We start from the raw sequence: 17,125 nt of genomic DNA on the forward strand, positions 1-17,125 counted from the left end.
TTTAACATGTAACTTGAATTTATTTCTTAAATGTTGACTTTTATCTATGCACATTTGATAAACATGTTTTGCAGTAAATATAAGCTATTTGTATAATTCAAATTTTGACAAATTGCCCTTTTCTCAAAATAAAATATCTATTAACAGTGCATTAACATGTAAAATTCAGTCATGTTCATTTAGCAATATCAGTGTCAGATAAAAAGCACTAGTTTTGATGTTCAATGAGTTTCTTCTAGTTTCATTGAACAATTATTTCAAATTTAACAAGTCAACTGTCTTCTTAAGAAATTTCATTCTCCATCTTTGTACACTCTGCGCAGTTTTTCTCGTTTGCCTTTGTTGTTGTGTTTTTTCCATGGTTTGCCGGCTATTGAGGTCATGCTGCCACTCACACTTCCTCCCCCCATACTAACTCCTCCCGTCTGACGTATGTTGACGGAGCCCTTTGAATGCATGCCCACATTTAACTTCTTAAAGAAGTCCTTATCCAGCTTGCTTTGGGAAGGAGTCGCCTCCTTAGGTTTCTTTTTTAACAAAGCACTTTGCTTCTCCATAAGGTCTTTTGGAACTAACCCACAATCATGGAATTCTTCAGGATCTACATCAAGTGGAGGATGACAATAGAGCAAGCGTCCATTCACAAAGTCCTTCAGGATGTATCTTGCAGTTCGCGGGCAATCTGGGGTCCCATTTACAGCCATGTACCCCCTCATACTCCCGTAGGTTGTCAGTAGTTCCTCCGCAGTAGGAAGTCGATTAGGGTCTTCTCCTTCTGATGGAGGTGGAAGATTAATACCATACAAAGCCTCAAAGGTTGATCTTGGAATATAACTGCACACAAGGTTCACTGGGGGCCAATGGTCCCGCATCTGGTCAATAGGTAGAATTCCATTCACAATCAGTTCTGCTTTTGTTGACACAAATGAGGGGAATACAAGACCGGGACAATCACACAACATCAAATCACTCTCCACATAAAGCGTCTGGAAATGCTTGGTTCTCCCTGGGGTTGAAGATACAGGGACTTTCTTGGTTTTAAGGATGGCATTTATTGTTGAACTCTTCCCAACATTAGGGTAGCCTACCATTCCCACTGTAGTCTGTCCTTCTGTAACCTTTTCTCCTTGATGGATGCTCTTGAAATAATCCAGCAACTCCTCTGCATTAAAGACTTTCACATTGTTATTTAGACCACCAGATGCTTCAGCCCTAGTTGAACTATGGCTGAGTGCTGTTTCTAATTTGTCAATATCATTGACTTCATTGATTGCAGGAGATGCTGTCTCAGCTGATAGGACCTCACTCTCAACTCCGGTTTCTTCTTGTTGCTGATTTTCATTCTTTACATTGTTGGGGTCGTCCATCTCTTCATCTTCTTCTTCCTCTTCTTCCTCATCATAATCTTCCTCAAATTCCGGCTCTAAGATATTTTCTGCCTCTCTCTCTTCCCTCTCTGCTTTTTCATATCTCTCTGTTTCTTCTAGAGCAGACCAAAATGCCACTCGAGTTCCAGCTTTATCAAAATGTTCCTTCCACATTTCTCTCTGACTGTCACTCAAAAAATCTGCTTTATTGATCAGCAAAACATTAACTTTTCTGGAGTCAACTTCCTTGACATACTCTTCAAGATCAATACATTGGTACAGAAGAGGATTTCTGGCATCCACTACTTGAACAATAATGTCACTTCGCTCAATAACTCTCCATAACTGTCGCCAGAACTCAAGATTCTTTTCATATGGAGTCATGATAATGCCTTCAATTTCTTGCAAGGAAGACAGTCCTCTTCTCCATTGCAGAAAAGCTTCCTTCTCCATGTGATCCAGCTGTTCAGCTGTGGTACTCTCATCCCAATGGGGTCTTCTTGGAATCCGAAGTAAGGTTTCATGTTCCTTGTGTAACTGTTTAATTCGTTCCAGATCCTCGGGTTTTAGTCCTGTATGCTTTTGAGGATCTACAAATTGAATGTTAAGTTTCTCAGCTGCGAACTCTGTGCCAGCGAGTTCTGCAGTTGCCAGAAAATCGTCCAAGTTACTCTGTTCTGTGACGGACTGGAGGTTCAGTCTCCCCCAGTCATACCCATCCTGAAGCTCGCTGGTATGGAGGAAGGAGTCGTCACTCTTAACAACATTCCGTTTACCAAATCGATCCTTTATTATGGACCTTCCAAGATTTCCACTAGTTTTCTTTCTCCCCATTCTGTATATTATTTCACAACTACAAGTGACAAAACAGTGTACCACATGTCAACAATGAAGATTTACAAAAAAAGAAGGACAACTCTTGTGGTTTAAAATTTTCTATTAATCTAAATAATGAATCTGTTTATTTATTTATTTTTTACTTGTATATGTCTGTTTTCAATTAAATTAAAGCCTTGATTATGATAGCTAAATTTACTAAACAGCATATATTACACAATATTGATAATTTACGCACGTATTAGCAATGTGTAAATGTTTTCGGAAATATTATCGTCGCCGACAGGTTTTAACAATCACTTTTATTTTTCCGGTCGCACCTGATTGGCTGAGATGAACAACGAAGGATTAGGTGATGGTCGTATTTGAACATTGGCGGCTACAATCACCGATGACAAAGTGAAGACCAGATCAGAAGAATGTCTTTCCCAAAAGCCAACCTCAAAAGGTTCAACGAGGTGTCGGGTAAGTCTGGAAAAGTTTGAATTTATTTGATAATGTTGATCTAGCGTGAAATCCATCTCGTAAAAATAATCACAGGATTTAAGACCCTATATAGAGGCTTGATCACAGGCGTTCACAGCTAAAAGACGAGAGTTTAATTCAATGACAGGAAATATGTTGATGATCGGAAATAAATGTTGATATGATTTTTTCAGGATGCGCCCCTCCTGTTGGTAGTTATGACCCAAAATTAGCACCAAAACAAGCAGGAGGAATCATTGATAAATCAGAAAGATTCAGACCCCCAAAAGGTAATTATAGATTTTCTTAGGTATGTATTTGATTAAGATAGTTGGTATAAGGACTTAAGTCTTGAATTCTGAATAAGGTTGGACAAGGTCTCAGCAGAGATTTCAGCTCGGCTTGATTATTCCATGTCTAAAAATTCAGCCTTAACATTGGTCGCTTGTTGAGTTTAAAATCGTAATGTGTATGTCTTGTCCACTTCAATTTTGCAGCATAATCAACCCCCCAATGAATCTTTTAAATTTAAATCTGCATTTCTTATAATTATCTTATGACTCTTACATAATTTATACTGCTGGTATCTATGTATTGATTCTACCGTGTGTTCATTTTCACTCATTACCTAGTAGGGAAGCTTGAATGATGCTGGTGAGCAGTACTTAGTGCACATTAAAAATTATTGTTATATTCAGAAGTATATTCTCACTATATAACTCTATATAGAAGAATAGTCAATAACTGTAAGATTTTTAATATTGACCATCTAGGAATAATATCTAGAGAAAATTCCTTCCATTTCAAATGATTGCTTCTGATTCGTTGATTTGTACACGGTAACGTAAACAAATCGTTGCGTCTCCAAATTAAGGTGACGTAATAATAAGCAATCAGTCACGGCAAGTAAACAATGGACGCGCAATGCGATTGTTTGCTATCATAACGGATCTAAGGATTTGCGAATTACTAGAAAGTAAATCAGTAGAACCTCTGAAGCTTGATTCCTATTGCGACAGAATATCAGCAGTGACCTGGTGATGCCAAAGTAACTTTGGAAATGGACTTTGCTCATAATTGAAGTGTGGATTTTATGTTCAGCTGAGTAAAATTATGATAATCTGCTTTCAAATTAAGCTTGTTTCTTCATATAACAAAAAACAAATGTTGACTGTGCTTTTCGGGAAAAATTGATTATATTAGCCCCCTTGGGTGGAATATATGCCTTCTTCTTCAAGTCGGGAAATATTTCGTTCCTCAGGGCTAAACTATATTGTGTATTCTCTTATACTTACAAAAGGAAATATAACTTTTAACCCTTATTTATTAATTTATCGAGGATGTTAATTTGTGGATGAGAGATACCCTTAATATCCAGGAAAATTGAGCGACCATGAAATTGAATGATTCCACAGTAATCAATGTTGCACTCAACTCCAGTCAATATTTGTATAAAATAAAGCTTTCAAATGATTCTGAGGGAACTTTTTTTTAATAGAAAGGTACAATATGGCAGTTTAAATCAAAACAAATACCTGCTGGATAATTGTTGGAATAATCCTTTTCCTTGAGAGAAATGCACATAATATAGTAATGATTGATAATTAGAATAATAATATTTGATCTGCAAAGTTAAAGTGAGCAACAGTTAAAGATATTATGATTTTAGCCACAACAAACAACCAATGTTTAGGCTGAATATGAATAATGAATGACTGTCCATGATTGGGCACAGCTCTCTATATGGTTGGTTCACTTGTGTTTGAGGGTCATACACATGAATGATATGTCTTCTATTTTACCTATCAAACAAAACTCAATTTTCATTTATTTTGCCTCACACTGTGGCTCCTCTGAAGAAAAACTGAAAGAACACTTTAAATCAACCAGTTTGGCATATTTTGTGGCAAGTTTACTGTATGAGACAACTTTTTTAAAACAATCTATGAGTCAGTTTGTGCTTGTGTGATCATTAGGAAAAAGTCTGAAATCAAATGCACCTATAAAGTTGCAAATTATTGACATGTTTTAGTGAGTCTTAAAAAGATTGATTTGATTCAAAATAAATCATGGCTTCATTCTTGGGACTCTACTTTTGGTTCTATCACCCATCTGTGCAAATGCAAAGCAATGAAACACTCTATTCGGTAAATAAAATATTGGTCCCATACAGGTGCTTGACCATGCAATGGAAGTAAAACAAAATCAAAACTTGCACACATAAGCATAGAAGAAAAAGGTCAATCACTGGCAAGCTTTACAATTGTCAACTTAGGATCTGTTCTACATTGCTCATGTGTTTAGCATTTGCTAACATAATATACGAGGACAGAAGATATGGGTTGTTGTATGATTGTTTATATGCTTTCAATATCAAAAATATAATTGTACTATGTAATTTTTGGTAATGATGCATCAAAAATTTTTTTTTTACTTTTTTTGAATTCAAGATGGAGGATCAGACATGTTGGATACTCCCTCCAAGAAAAGAATCCCAAGTGATTCTATGTGCATCAACACCTCTGTTGTAAGTCAGATCTAGCATCATTTATTGCATTCTATAAAAGCACATCAATATTTTCTTCTTTGTTTAAAAAAAAACAATCAATATTTTTCTTCTTTGTAAAAATCATGATTTGAATCTCTATTTCTCAAGATTGATACTAGCATCCTGAAAACTAAAGCAAAGAAACCAGACCAGACTCCATCAGCTGAATTGGCAAAGATCAAAGAGCTTGAAAGAGAGGTAGGGAAACTGGGCATACAAAAGGTGGATAACAGTGTATGTTTTTAACTTTTATCATTTTCATAATGTGTGTTGTACTTTCATCAACCTACGGTTAACAGGACTCAAAGTAGGCTTTTGGTCACAGTCGCCAAATGACGACCTACCATAAATTTAACTTACCATTTTCGAATTTATGTCCCCAGTAGTAAAACTCAATATAACATTTAGCTGCAGATCTGTAGCTCTCGGGTTGAAAAAATTCGGATAGACAAACCAGAGAGCTACAGTTCCAAGCGTTGTAAAAACCTCCGATTTACGCCGCCGTTTTTGTGTCGCTCGCTTCGGGAATTATATCCGACTTTAAAAGCATTCAACCGCCTAAAAAAATGGATTTATTAATTAAACATATAGTTTACCCTAACTCTGCTAACTTTGTTTTCCTTTCAATGGTTCACAACGGCCATCCTTCGCCTTGGAATGTCATCGTTTTAAAAAACTCGCCTTATGACAACCATGTTTACCTAGTAGCGAGATCTCGGGTGCGTCGATTTACCCAAATGGACCCAAATGAACCCAAATGGACCCAAATGGCGAATAAAGTGGAAAACAATTATAATAAAATCCTTATTACTAATATTATCACTTGTTTTAGTCATTTCATGGGGTTGTTAGCCGTTATTAAGAAAAATAAAGACCCAAATGGCGATTCAAGCGGAAAACAATTATAATAAAATCCTCATAATTTAGGGAAATTTGGAAAAATAAAAGCCGAAGGTCCAAAACAATAATTAAAATTATTTCAGTATATCTTTAAAAATTGTTTCTGAAAAATAAAGATGAGCATTTTATCTCGATTTGTAAAAGTATATAATGTATGTAATTATATTCAAATAATATAAATATTATATAAAAATAAAACAACTTTTTAAAATAATTTTAATTATTGTTATGGACCTTCGGCTTTTATTTTTCCAAATTTCCCTAAATTATGAGGATTGTATTATAATTGTTTTCCGCTTGAATTTGGGTTCATTTGGGTCCATTTGGGTAAATCGACGCACCCGAGATCTCGCTACTAGGTAAACATGGTTGTCATAAGGCGAGTTTTTTAAAACGATGACATTCCAAGGCGAAGGATGGCCGTTGTGAACCATTGAAAGGAAAACAAAGTTAGCAGAGTTAGGGTAAACTATATGTTTAATTAATAAATCCAATTTTTTAGGCGGTTGAATGCTTTTAAAGTCGGATATAATTCCCGAAGCGAGCGACACAAAAACGGCGGCGTAAATCGGAGGTTTTTACAACGCTTGGAACTGTAGCTCTCTGGTTTGTCTATCCGAATTTTTTCAACCCGAGAGCTACAGATCTGCAGCTATATAACATTCAGGCCCCGCCGTCACCAACATTTTTAAATCCCTCAGCTCAGTCCTCAACTCAAATCCTCAAAGGAAAAGTGCATGAATTTGAAGTAAAAAATCAGACTTGAGGCTGAGTAATGACTTGAGGAAAGTTGGTGACGGCAGGGCCAGATATTTGCATATTTTCATTAAAGAAACTATAGAAAATATTAAAAGAAGTGTATTGTTGGAAAGGTTTTATTTGTTGCATGTTTGATGTATGGCAAAAAATCAATGAATTTCCATCTATCCAATCCTATCCTCTATAAATGACACAACGAACTCTTGATTTTTATTTTTTCTGGCACTAGAAATTTTCTTTAACTTTGATTAGGAGATTAACTAATCTCCAATATTGTGTGTTGTTTGGAGTTGATACATGAAACGAGTTATTTAATCAAACAAAATCATTTTACCTTCTTGTTATGTTAAAGTCTCACAAACATAACTAAACATGTTTGTCTCATGCAGTTTTGCATAAAAACTTCTATTTGACAAAATCTCTTCTTTGTATACAACACTGAGACAAACCACATTTTTTATATAGTCTGCCATTTTGTCTTCTTTGACAGAATATTGAACCCAATGTAAAATTAGAAAAATGATCCGGGTGGATATATTTGGTTGCCAAATGGCGACTGGCTTTTAATTTAAGTTGAAAAACCTGAATTTAAGATGCAAATGTGACCTATTTAGTCGAAATTTTGAGCCCTGGTTAACAGAGTGTAAGTTTTTGTGTCAGTCAATTAAATGCGAAAGACTTTTCCTTCTTAAACATTCTTTGAGTCAAAATTTACAATGACTTTTAGTTAAAATGTTGTAATACAAATGATAACCAAATTGGTTAATGCTGGCTTTTGTTATTTTAGATTCGTGTACTGTTACAAGAGAGAACCAACCAAGACAAGCAGTTATATCAGCGAGAAGAAGAAATAACAAAATTGGAGGGTCGTCTCAACAATGCCCAGACTGACCGCAGTTCTCTAATAGCTAAAGTGGCCAGCCTAGAGAAAACCATCAAGGATGTCAGTAAAGGCAACGACCTTCTCAAAACAAAGGTTGTAATTCTCTTCCATAGTCCTAAAATGTTGAGAGGATCCTGGGTTTTTTTCAGTGTTTCAACAATTTTCTCCTATTTTATTTAGATTGCTGCAGCGGAAAATTCGGGGAAGAAAAATGAGGCGTTGCAGTCTGATCTGTCTAACCTCAAACATCAAATCGAGGTCAAAGACAAAGAAATTCACCGCCTCCGTCAGGAATTAGATGCCCTGATGAAAACCCAACTCTCAGAGTTTGCTATGTTCGAATCTATCATAGTTACTTTGGAAAAGAAGGCTGCAGATTTTGGTAAGAAATTATAGAACAGCAAAAGAAGGCATGTTGGATGTATTCGATTGAAAAATGTAGTAATGACACAGAACTTTTTTATTCCACACTGTTACTGTTTTAAAAAGCTTAGCTTACAAATTTCTAGTGCAAAACTATTCAAATTATAAACTCTTGTTTCTCTGGTTACAGAGTATAATGGTTCTCAGAAGCGTGAAGCTTCAAAAACAGAGTCCAAGCCCAATAAAACGGAAGGAGGAACCATGTCAAATGAGAAATCTGGAACATCAAAGAAAAATGCAGAGGTAACTTTGAAGGGTCATTAGATGAGACAAACATCGGTTTGTCATATTTTATGGGGGCATACTTGAAAAATTTGGAACTTCCCAATCTTGTTTGATTTGATGAAACAAATCTAACTATCCAAACATAATGTATTTTTGCTAAAAATGTTTAAATTTTTCTGTCATGTTATTCATCTAGTTACTCTAAATTCCTTATATTACCCGAATACTTAATTCCGCAATCCCACTGGTTTGTATCAAACCGCAAACGTTGAACTTTTCTCCTTATTTCTTATAGTTTTCAACTCTCAGAAAATAATGGCAAGATTTAAAATCTGCGAAGGATGCTTCTCGCAATTTTACGCGGATATTAATTCCTCGTTTAATTAGGAATATACAGTACATTATGGGGGCAAGTGTAATGTTTTCAATGCGTTTTCCAGATAAGGCATGTACAATGTGATGTTGTTTGGTTAGTATCTAATTTTGTGTTTGTTTCTGACAGAAACTAAGGAAGAGGTTTGAGGAGGCGGTACAGAGCTATGGTGGTAAAGTAGAGGAGCTGAGGCAGGCAATGGAGGAAAAGTGTAGCCATGCCCAACAGCAGTTGGTGGATCTGGAGTCAGCACTGAAGAAAGCTGAGGAGGAGGTGCTCAGAGTGTCCAAGGAAATGCAGGCCGAGAGGTAAAATGTCTACAAGATCATAACTGTAGAAAGAAATTGTGTTGTGATAAACAGGATTTCGTTGGTTAATTGGCCGTGAATTTTTTTATTAGAGAAAAGGGTAAAGACCAGAAGAGACAGTTGTATAACAAGATCAGAGGTTTGACTGACAAGAACTGGACCAAGGAGGATGAAATCAGGTAAAATGGCATGCACCGTGGGATGGAATCCGTTATCTTTGTGCTCATTTCTAGCATAAGTACTGTACATATGTTGTATGTGTGTAAACAAGTACATGTAATAAAGTATCAAGGGGTTTTCGTAAAATCCAAGCTGTGATGCTTGTATAGACAAAACATGCATGTACTATTTTCCAGAAATGATCTAATGGTTGTAAAGTAAGTTGACCTTTAGACATGGCTTCAGACTATTATGTCGCATATACAAAAACATGATGAGGTTTTTATTTATTTAGACATTTTAATATTTTTATTGACTCAAGTAGAATACACCCAAGTATTCCTGATGTCCAGTATGAGAGGCAGTGTTGACTGATATCTTCAAAACACACACATTTTGTGTTTCTTAATTCATCCTCAAAACATACACATTTTGTGTTTTTTAATTCATCCTCAAAACATACACATTATTTGTTTCTTAATTCATCCTCAAAACATACACATTTTGTGTTTCTTATTTCATCGTCAAAACATCCACATTTTGTGTTTCTTAATTCATCCTCAACACATACACATTTTGGGTGTTTGAATCATCCTCAAACACACATTTTATATATTATATATATTTCTGTGACTCAGGTATCTGAAGGGTGAGGTGGTGGCAGTGTCGGGGGTAGCTGGGGAGATGGACCAGGAGGCGTTTGAGTTGGAGGCTGAGGTAGCAGTACTGACAGAGAAAATGGAGCAGTTGGAGGAGTAAGTCAGGGAGATCCCCTGTACTCAGAGTTGTTTAAGAAAGATAAACACTTACTATATTTTTCAAAAAATTAATTATAATGTTGTACATGTATATTTTATTCTAATGGAAAATGAAATTTCAATCAGTGTTTAATGTTCCTTTTTTAGAGAGAAAAATACTTTAAATGAGAATATAAGGATTCTTATGGATAAATTCCAGATCCTTGAAAGAAACCATGGTATGTTTAAATATTGTTTAACTAGATGATATTCTTAAAGATATGTTTTACTTTAGCATGCATCTTTCTTTTTCCTGCCAGTGAAGGCAAATACACAATAAATTGCACAGACTGAAGGCATATTTTGTATATATTGATATAAACTTAAATGAATATATGCAAATTTTCATATTCTTTCCCTTTAGGGCAGGAAAAGAAATCAAGTAAAGAAGTGATTGAGAGTCTAAGTATGCAGCTGGAGATATCACAGTCAAGTCTTGGCAATATTCAAAAGGAATATTCTTGTCTGGAAGGAAAGAACAATGAACTGATTCGAAAAATGCACGAACAAATGGTAAGTTAAAGATATCATTGAAGATTGCTTGGAAACTTCTTAAAATTTGATTTAACTACATGTATGTAAAATCAAAGCTGGGTTTTTTTCTGAATTCTTATTGTGATATAATGTTGATAACAGGAAGAAGTGGAAAAGCTCAGACGCCAGATACAAGATAATGATCAGGAGTGTGCAGGCATGACTGAGTTGATAAAGGAAAAGGAGGACCGAATTACGGATCTGGATGTTCAACTGGTGGGCGCTCGAATAGAGACACAGCACCTGAAGGAGGAAGCTGAGAAACAGGAAGAGGAAGTCAAGAAATTAAAGAAAGAAATTAAGGAAGTAGAGGAATCTTTGAGGAAGCAGTTGAAAGAGGAGGAAGAAACCCATCAGAAGACTGCAAGAGGGCATGCTGACCAAATTATTGACTTGGAGAAGAGGGAAATCAGTTTGATGGAGGAAAATGAGGCCCTGAAAAAGGAAGTTGAGGGGGCAGCATTCAGATGTTCAGAGATGAAATGCATGGTGGAGAAACTGGAAGCAGATCTAATGAGTGTGCGTAAAGAATCTGAGCAGGAAGTTGAGCACTTGTGTGAAGCCAAAGACAATGATCTTAGGATTCTGCAAGAAAATATACAGCAAGCAAAAGCTGAGAATGACAATCTTCAGAAAATTATTTCAGAGAAGGATGACCAACTCTTACAGCATCAAGCCACTGTCTCTAACCTTGAGGAGAAAGAAGCAATTCTGAGGGCGGATGTGGAATGTCTGGAGAGAGAATATGCAGACTTTAAACTGAATCAGGAATGCTCCGTGGAGTCTATCATGCAGAAGGAAGGAGAAATGAGGGAAGAAAATAGTCAACTGAGAAAAGATTTAGAATCTACAATCAAAGAGAAGCACGAACTGTTCTGTAAAGTGGCTGAACTACAAGTAAGCATCACTGAGAGTCATTCCTCTCTTGCTGAAAAGGAAAAACTCATAGAAACTCTTTCAGTGGAAAATGGCAACATAGAGGAGAAATTAAAGACTATTTCTACAGAAAAAGACCAGCTTGATTTGGCTGTTGCTGAGCTGAACATCAAACTTAAGGAAACAACAGAGGAGATCTTAAATGAAAAGGAATTGTTATTGGAAACAGAAACTGCATTTAAAGCTGACATTGAAAAATTGCAGCAAGAAGTGGAAGAAAACAAGAATGCGTGTATACAGAAAGAGAAGAGTATTACAAGCCTAATGGTGGAGAATAGCCAGCTTATGAAAGAGATTGATTACCTGAGTTCTGTAAGGGAGCAAGATCAGGACCAAATGTCCACTGAATTAAACAGCTTTGAGGAACGAGTGAAACAACTGATTGAAGAGAAAGCCGGTCTGTACCAGAAAGCAGCAGATATTTCAACCCAGAAAGAAAAACTGGAGGTGGAGATTCTGAAACTAAAAAATGAGAAAGAACAAGCTGTGGATGATCTAGAGAGAGAGAAGGTAGCAATAGGGGAGAAAGAGAAGTCTATTTCTGCTCATCTCAATCAGCTGGAGGAGCAGAGGCAGTCCTATGAACAAGTGATTACATCACTGAGTCAACAGGTCAAGGTGCTGAAGGAGACCAATGATAGGCTAGAGGAAGACCGTCAACAGCTGTCCAGTATGTCCCATTCTACACAGGCTGAGCTGGAGGGTCACATTCAGGCACTGGAATCAAAGCTCTTATCTGTTTCAGAGGAAAATTCATGTTTGACAGATCAAATGGGTCAGGCTGAGCAAATTAAGTGTAAACTTAAAGCCGAAGTGGAGGATCTGAGGGCAAAGATGGTGAATTTAACCCAGTCACATGATGGTGAGATTCTAAAACTGACAAACAGCATTCAGGAACTCCAGAAATCCCTTCACATTTCCACCAACTCCAACCAGAAGGAGCTCCACCAGCTTCAGGCTGAGCTGTCCAATGTTGTGAAGAAGAAAATGGAGGACAACCTCTTGTTTACGGAGAAGATCAGTAAGGCTAAGTCAGAGCTGCAGAGTGAGAGACAGATCCGACAGACTCTGGAGGAGGACTTCAACAACCTGAAGGGGAAGTGTTCAGACCTGGAGACGACCAGACTCACCCTCACAAAGACCATAGACAGGTGAGTGCTGGTCCATGTACAGCTAATGTAAAGGAAGACTATTCCTGTACTGTAGTTTCATTTTAAAATCCCGATGATTAATATCATTTGTGTGATTTTATTCTTTGTCAACCATTTCAGTTATATTGTTTGTTTCTTTTGTAGACTGGAAGAGGAAAGAGATTATTTAAAATCAGAGAATCAAAATAACAGTGAAATGGTGTCTCAAAGAGAGATTGAAAAGGAAAGCTTGATGAGTGAAATCCAGAAACTTCAGAGGTACATATGTTGAAATAATATAGTACTTTTTATTTAATGTACCAAATTAATCATGCATGTCATTTTGAGATACTATTCAGAGGAGAGACACTATAAAATGATTATTTCCTAACAGTGCTCATAGAGATTTGGAAGTCAAAAGCTTAGAAGAAACAGAAAAACATGCTCAAGAAATGGAGGTTCTAAAAGAGTCTTTACAATCTCAGGCAAACACCGAAGAACTGGAGCGGATGAGTGCTGAAGCTGAGAAGTAAGCGGTTTCAAAATTCAGGATCACCCTCATTTCTAAAAGACTCAGTAGATAGGTTTTACTTGAGTTGCAGTGAATTTTGGGAACTGGGAAGGAGGCCAGAGTAATTATTTAGACTTAAAATTTACGGGTATACAGTGAGCATGGGTGCATTTGTAAAAGATGACAAAAATGACTCATTATTTCAGATGGCAGAAACTGTTTGAGGATCTCCAGGCAAAGGTGGAACCTTTTATGGAACAACTGGATGCTTTTGAATTGGAGAAACAAGCTCTTCTGGGTAAATATAGAAATAGAAGAGTTGATATTGGTAATGGTCAATAAAGTATATCATTAGCTGTTCTGGCAATTTTTAAAAAGAAATTAAATTATATTTGAAATAAAAAATGATATGAAATAAATTTTATTTCAAACAGAATATCTGGTGATAATATGAATTAATTAACTGAAATTAGGTACTTTGAGTTCCAGTATAAATTGCAGGGAAACATCCACCTTTTCAAGTTAAAATATATTTTTTATGATTTACGTGTGTGTGTGTAACAGAATAATTTAATGCAATGTTTGGTTTACTGTAGGGCGGAGTAACCATGCCCAGGCAGAGATGGATAGGTTAGCCAACCAGTATGCCAAACTTCTTGGACATCAAAACCAGAAACAGAAGATCCACCATGTCGCTAAAATCAAGGAAGAAAATATCAACCTCAAGAAGGTGGGCTTTGTTTTCTTAATGACTATTCATTGTGTTGGAATATGTATATGTCATTTCATTCTTGTGAAATGGAATTTTACAATAAATTTGAGTTTTCTGAAAATGTACAGGGTTTAGCAGGTTTAAATTAAAATGATGTACTTATTCTTTGATATCAGGAAGTGACCATTTTAAGAGAGCAGATCACCAAACAAAAGAGAACCATCCAAAAACTTGAAGACAAGGTTGGAACCAATGATGGCAAGACAAAGTTTGACCCCAGCATAGCCTTTAAACACAGCAAAGAGAATCTAGTCCCTGCCGCATCGCCCCTGAAGGATGGTGGGTGTCAGTAAATCTAATCTTTGTCTGTTGTTTATCTGTACTGCATGTATCTCATTGTCGTGAGACTGCTGCAAAGTATTATAAATGTGATAATTTATCGTTCCATGTTGTCTGACCTGTAAAACGGGTTGTCCTTAATCAGTATCATCATTAAAACCTGAAGCCATTTATTATACACTTATTGACAAGACGGTAGGCCTACTCAATGACATATTCAAACTCAGCATTTTTACACTTTTATAAGGAATTTCTAGCCTATAATGTTTGATTGATTTTCACTCTCATATCTTCAAAACCTTCTTTTGCAACCAGTTTAAGTTTATATTCATAAAACTGACACAAAGCCAACTATCAGTAAGCATTCATGTATGTAAGACAGACCTGATGATATCTGACATTGTATTCTTGTATATTCTTGTCTGTATTTATGTATACCTTTGTTATTATACCATTACCAATATTGCAGACTATTCCTCAAGCATTCAACATGTTGAGCCCTCAGACTCTGTATCTGAGCCTTTGACAAAGGTTAAGACTTGTCACACCTGTGGCAAGCGTAAACAAACAAAGGGTAAACAGATGCATGTCCCGAATCCTTGGAGCAATGCCTCAGTTGTTTTGAATGGCAGTTTGTCTGAGGCCACCAGTAAAAAATAAAATTTGCTTCCCCTCAAATCTGAATCTTTTTTGATAAATACAATAGGCTCATAATTGGGGGGTAGACATTATTTAAAAATAATATAAAAACTACATGTTATGCCCATCATTTTGTTTCTTACAGTCAATGTGATAAAGACAATTTTTGAGAAAATTTGATATCATAAAATGTTTTTACTTTAATGAATTGGTTTGATTTAATTGGATTATTTGAAAAAGGGAAAACTAAGATATTTTTTACTTTGGCCTCATCAGTTTTGTGTTTTTCCTTGTCACACAGTGATACCTCTCGGGTTTGTGACTGAGATAGCAGCATGTCCTATACTGTTTAGCCATCATCAGAATGCTATTGTATGCGTCTTGATTCAGCATGTTTCATTCTATTGTCTCATCCTGTAAAGGAATCCGGAAAGTTCTAAAGCCAAATAGCAGCATGTGTTTGAATTTCTTCTCACTTTTAGCCTGTGTGACTGATACACATGGCCTGAATCTTTTATCAGTCAGAGAATAGTCAGAGAATAGATATACAAGCGACAACTAGATACATTTGTAGTTGTTCTAACTTAATGTCTTGACAGCTCCACTGGAGATTTGATTACATCAGCTTCTTTATTTTATCAATATACATGTATCTACTGCAGTACGTAGTAAACTTTATTTTGGTTGGATTTTTAAGAACTCAGCATTGAATACATTTTCTATTGACGAACTTTCATTAATTGCTTTTAATTAGACCAAATACTGGTCCATTTCATTCCATTCAGAGTATACTGTGGTTTCATTAATATTCAAGGGTATCAATTTTCGTGGATAAAGTGAAAATCACAGTTTCAAGGATACGTAAATTCGAGGCCAATGACCCTATCAATACAAAATGATAACAGAAATTGCACTTCAATGAACATTAAATTTCGTGGATCAACTTAACAACGAAATCCACGAAAATTGGTATTCAACGAATATTGATGAAACCACAGTAATAGAGTATCTATTTGTAGCTATTGAGGTGTATTTAAGATTGGATGAAACCATTTGCAAATGTCATGAATGTAGATGGGCAATAAAAATATGGGCCGAAAATATACATGATGTAAATCTCTAATCTTTTAATATGCAGGTAATCGAAATAGAATACTGGCAGATGCTCAGACAAAGAGGAAGTAAACAACAACTGGTACATTCATGAAGAGGAAGTACCTGGTACACAGTTTGTACTCATGAAGAGGAAGTGAACACCAGTTGGTACTCATGAAGAGGAAGTGAACACCAGTTTGTACTCATGAAGAGGAAGTGAACACCAGTTGGTACTCATGAAGAGGAAGTGAACAACAGTTGGTACACTCACAAAGAGGAAGTAAACAACGGCTGGTACACTCATAAACGGCAGCTTTCCACTCAGGATTTTATTAACTAAACTTGATGTTTTATTTCAGCATGGCTTTGCAATTTTATATCTCCTGAAATTTTTAATGAAGTCTCTGCTTATTAGTTGAGCATTGTTAGCTACTAGTGAATTGTCATTAGATTAGTATGGTTAGATTTGAACACATATCAATTATGTATTCAATAAAAGTTATATTATTCTTGTATTTTGTTTTTTGTTGTTTCTATAGCATAAATGCTTTAGTGTCTTATGTATTGGGAAAGTAATTGATTAGCCCAGATTTTGGAGTTGAGTGCAACAGATACAGTAGCAGCGATTAACTTCAGGATCACTAAATTTACATGGATATTAATGTGACCAAAGTGTCTGTAAATCTCCTATTAATCAGCCTATATATTAATACCAGTATTGAGGTATGCAGGTAGTAAATCGAGTCACTGCTACAAAGTTCATCAAGACGCAAACATTTCAAAAGTTGCATCAATAATTTTTTGGGGTATTAGGCCTACAATTTATACCGGTACTACTGGTATATCAAACTTCAATGCCACAATTTTATCTTGAAGGAAAATAAGTCCCTGGTTTTGTCATGAAGCTCACAATTCCCACTTAGAACCTTTTTAACAAGAGCTTGGACTTTCAGATGGATGTTACTAACTACTTTGCTCATCAAAACAAGCTGTCAAACAGTGTCCTCCTTTCTTCTATTTCGCTAACAGAACCTCATTAATATTCATAGACTGTCAAAACCATTGCTCTGCTGTGTGAAACTTTGTTTCACTGAAATATACATCCCTGGATGAAGTTGGAAGAGTATCATTGCGTTCAATGTATGCATATCTATTATCCAATGGCTGGACAGTAAACCTTTAGTA

At 36.0% G+C, this 17,125-nt stretch overlaps 2 protein-coding genes across 2 annotated transcripts; one reads left to right on the forward strand and one right to left on the reverse strand.

The window, feature by feature from the left end:
• On the reverse strand, window positions 1–2,280 carry LOC128156823 (large subunit GTPase 1 homolog). Its single transcript, XM_052819127.1, has one exon. It carries the CDS (start codon window positions 2,199–2,201, stop codon window positions 294–296), a length of 1,908 nt encoding a protein of 635 aa, XP_052675087.1. The 5' UTR covers window positions 2,202–2,280; the 3' UTR covers window positions 1–293.
• A 230-nt stretch (window positions 2,281–2,510) lies between these two features.
• Window positions 2,511–16,455, forward strand: LOC128156820 (hyaluronan mediated motility receptor-like). The gene is made up of 19 exons (XM_052819125.1): window positions 2,511–2,669; window positions 2,864–2,959; window positions 5,120–5,196; window positions 5,326–5,415; window positions 7,664–7,852; window positions 7,940–8,141; window positions 8,313–8,425; window positions 8,910–9,088; window positions 9,181–9,267; window positions 9,886–10,002; window positions 10,153–10,223; window positions 10,409–10,557; window positions 10,681–12,665; window positions 12,810–12,923; window positions 13,039–13,173; window positions 13,362–13,453; window positions 13,752–13,885; window positions 14,044–14,206; window positions 15,984–16,455. The coding sequence occupies exons 1-19, from the start codon at window positions 2,624–2,626 to the stop codon at window positions 16,028–16,030; spliced, it is 4,086 nt and encodes a 1,361-aa protein (XP_052675085.1). The 5' UTR covers window positions 2,511–2,623; the 3' UTR covers window positions 16,031–16,455.
• The last annotated feature ends 670 nt before the right edge of the window (window positions 16,456–17,125 follow it).

This window comes from Crassostrea angulata, chromosome 7 (assembly GCF_025612915.1).
Source record: "Crassostrea angulata isolate pt1a10 chromosome 7, ASM2561291v2, whole genome shotgun sequence".
Taxonomy (NCBI): domain Eukaryota; kingdom Metazoa; phylum Mollusca; class Bivalvia; order Ostreida; family Ostreidae; genus Magallana; species Magallana angulata.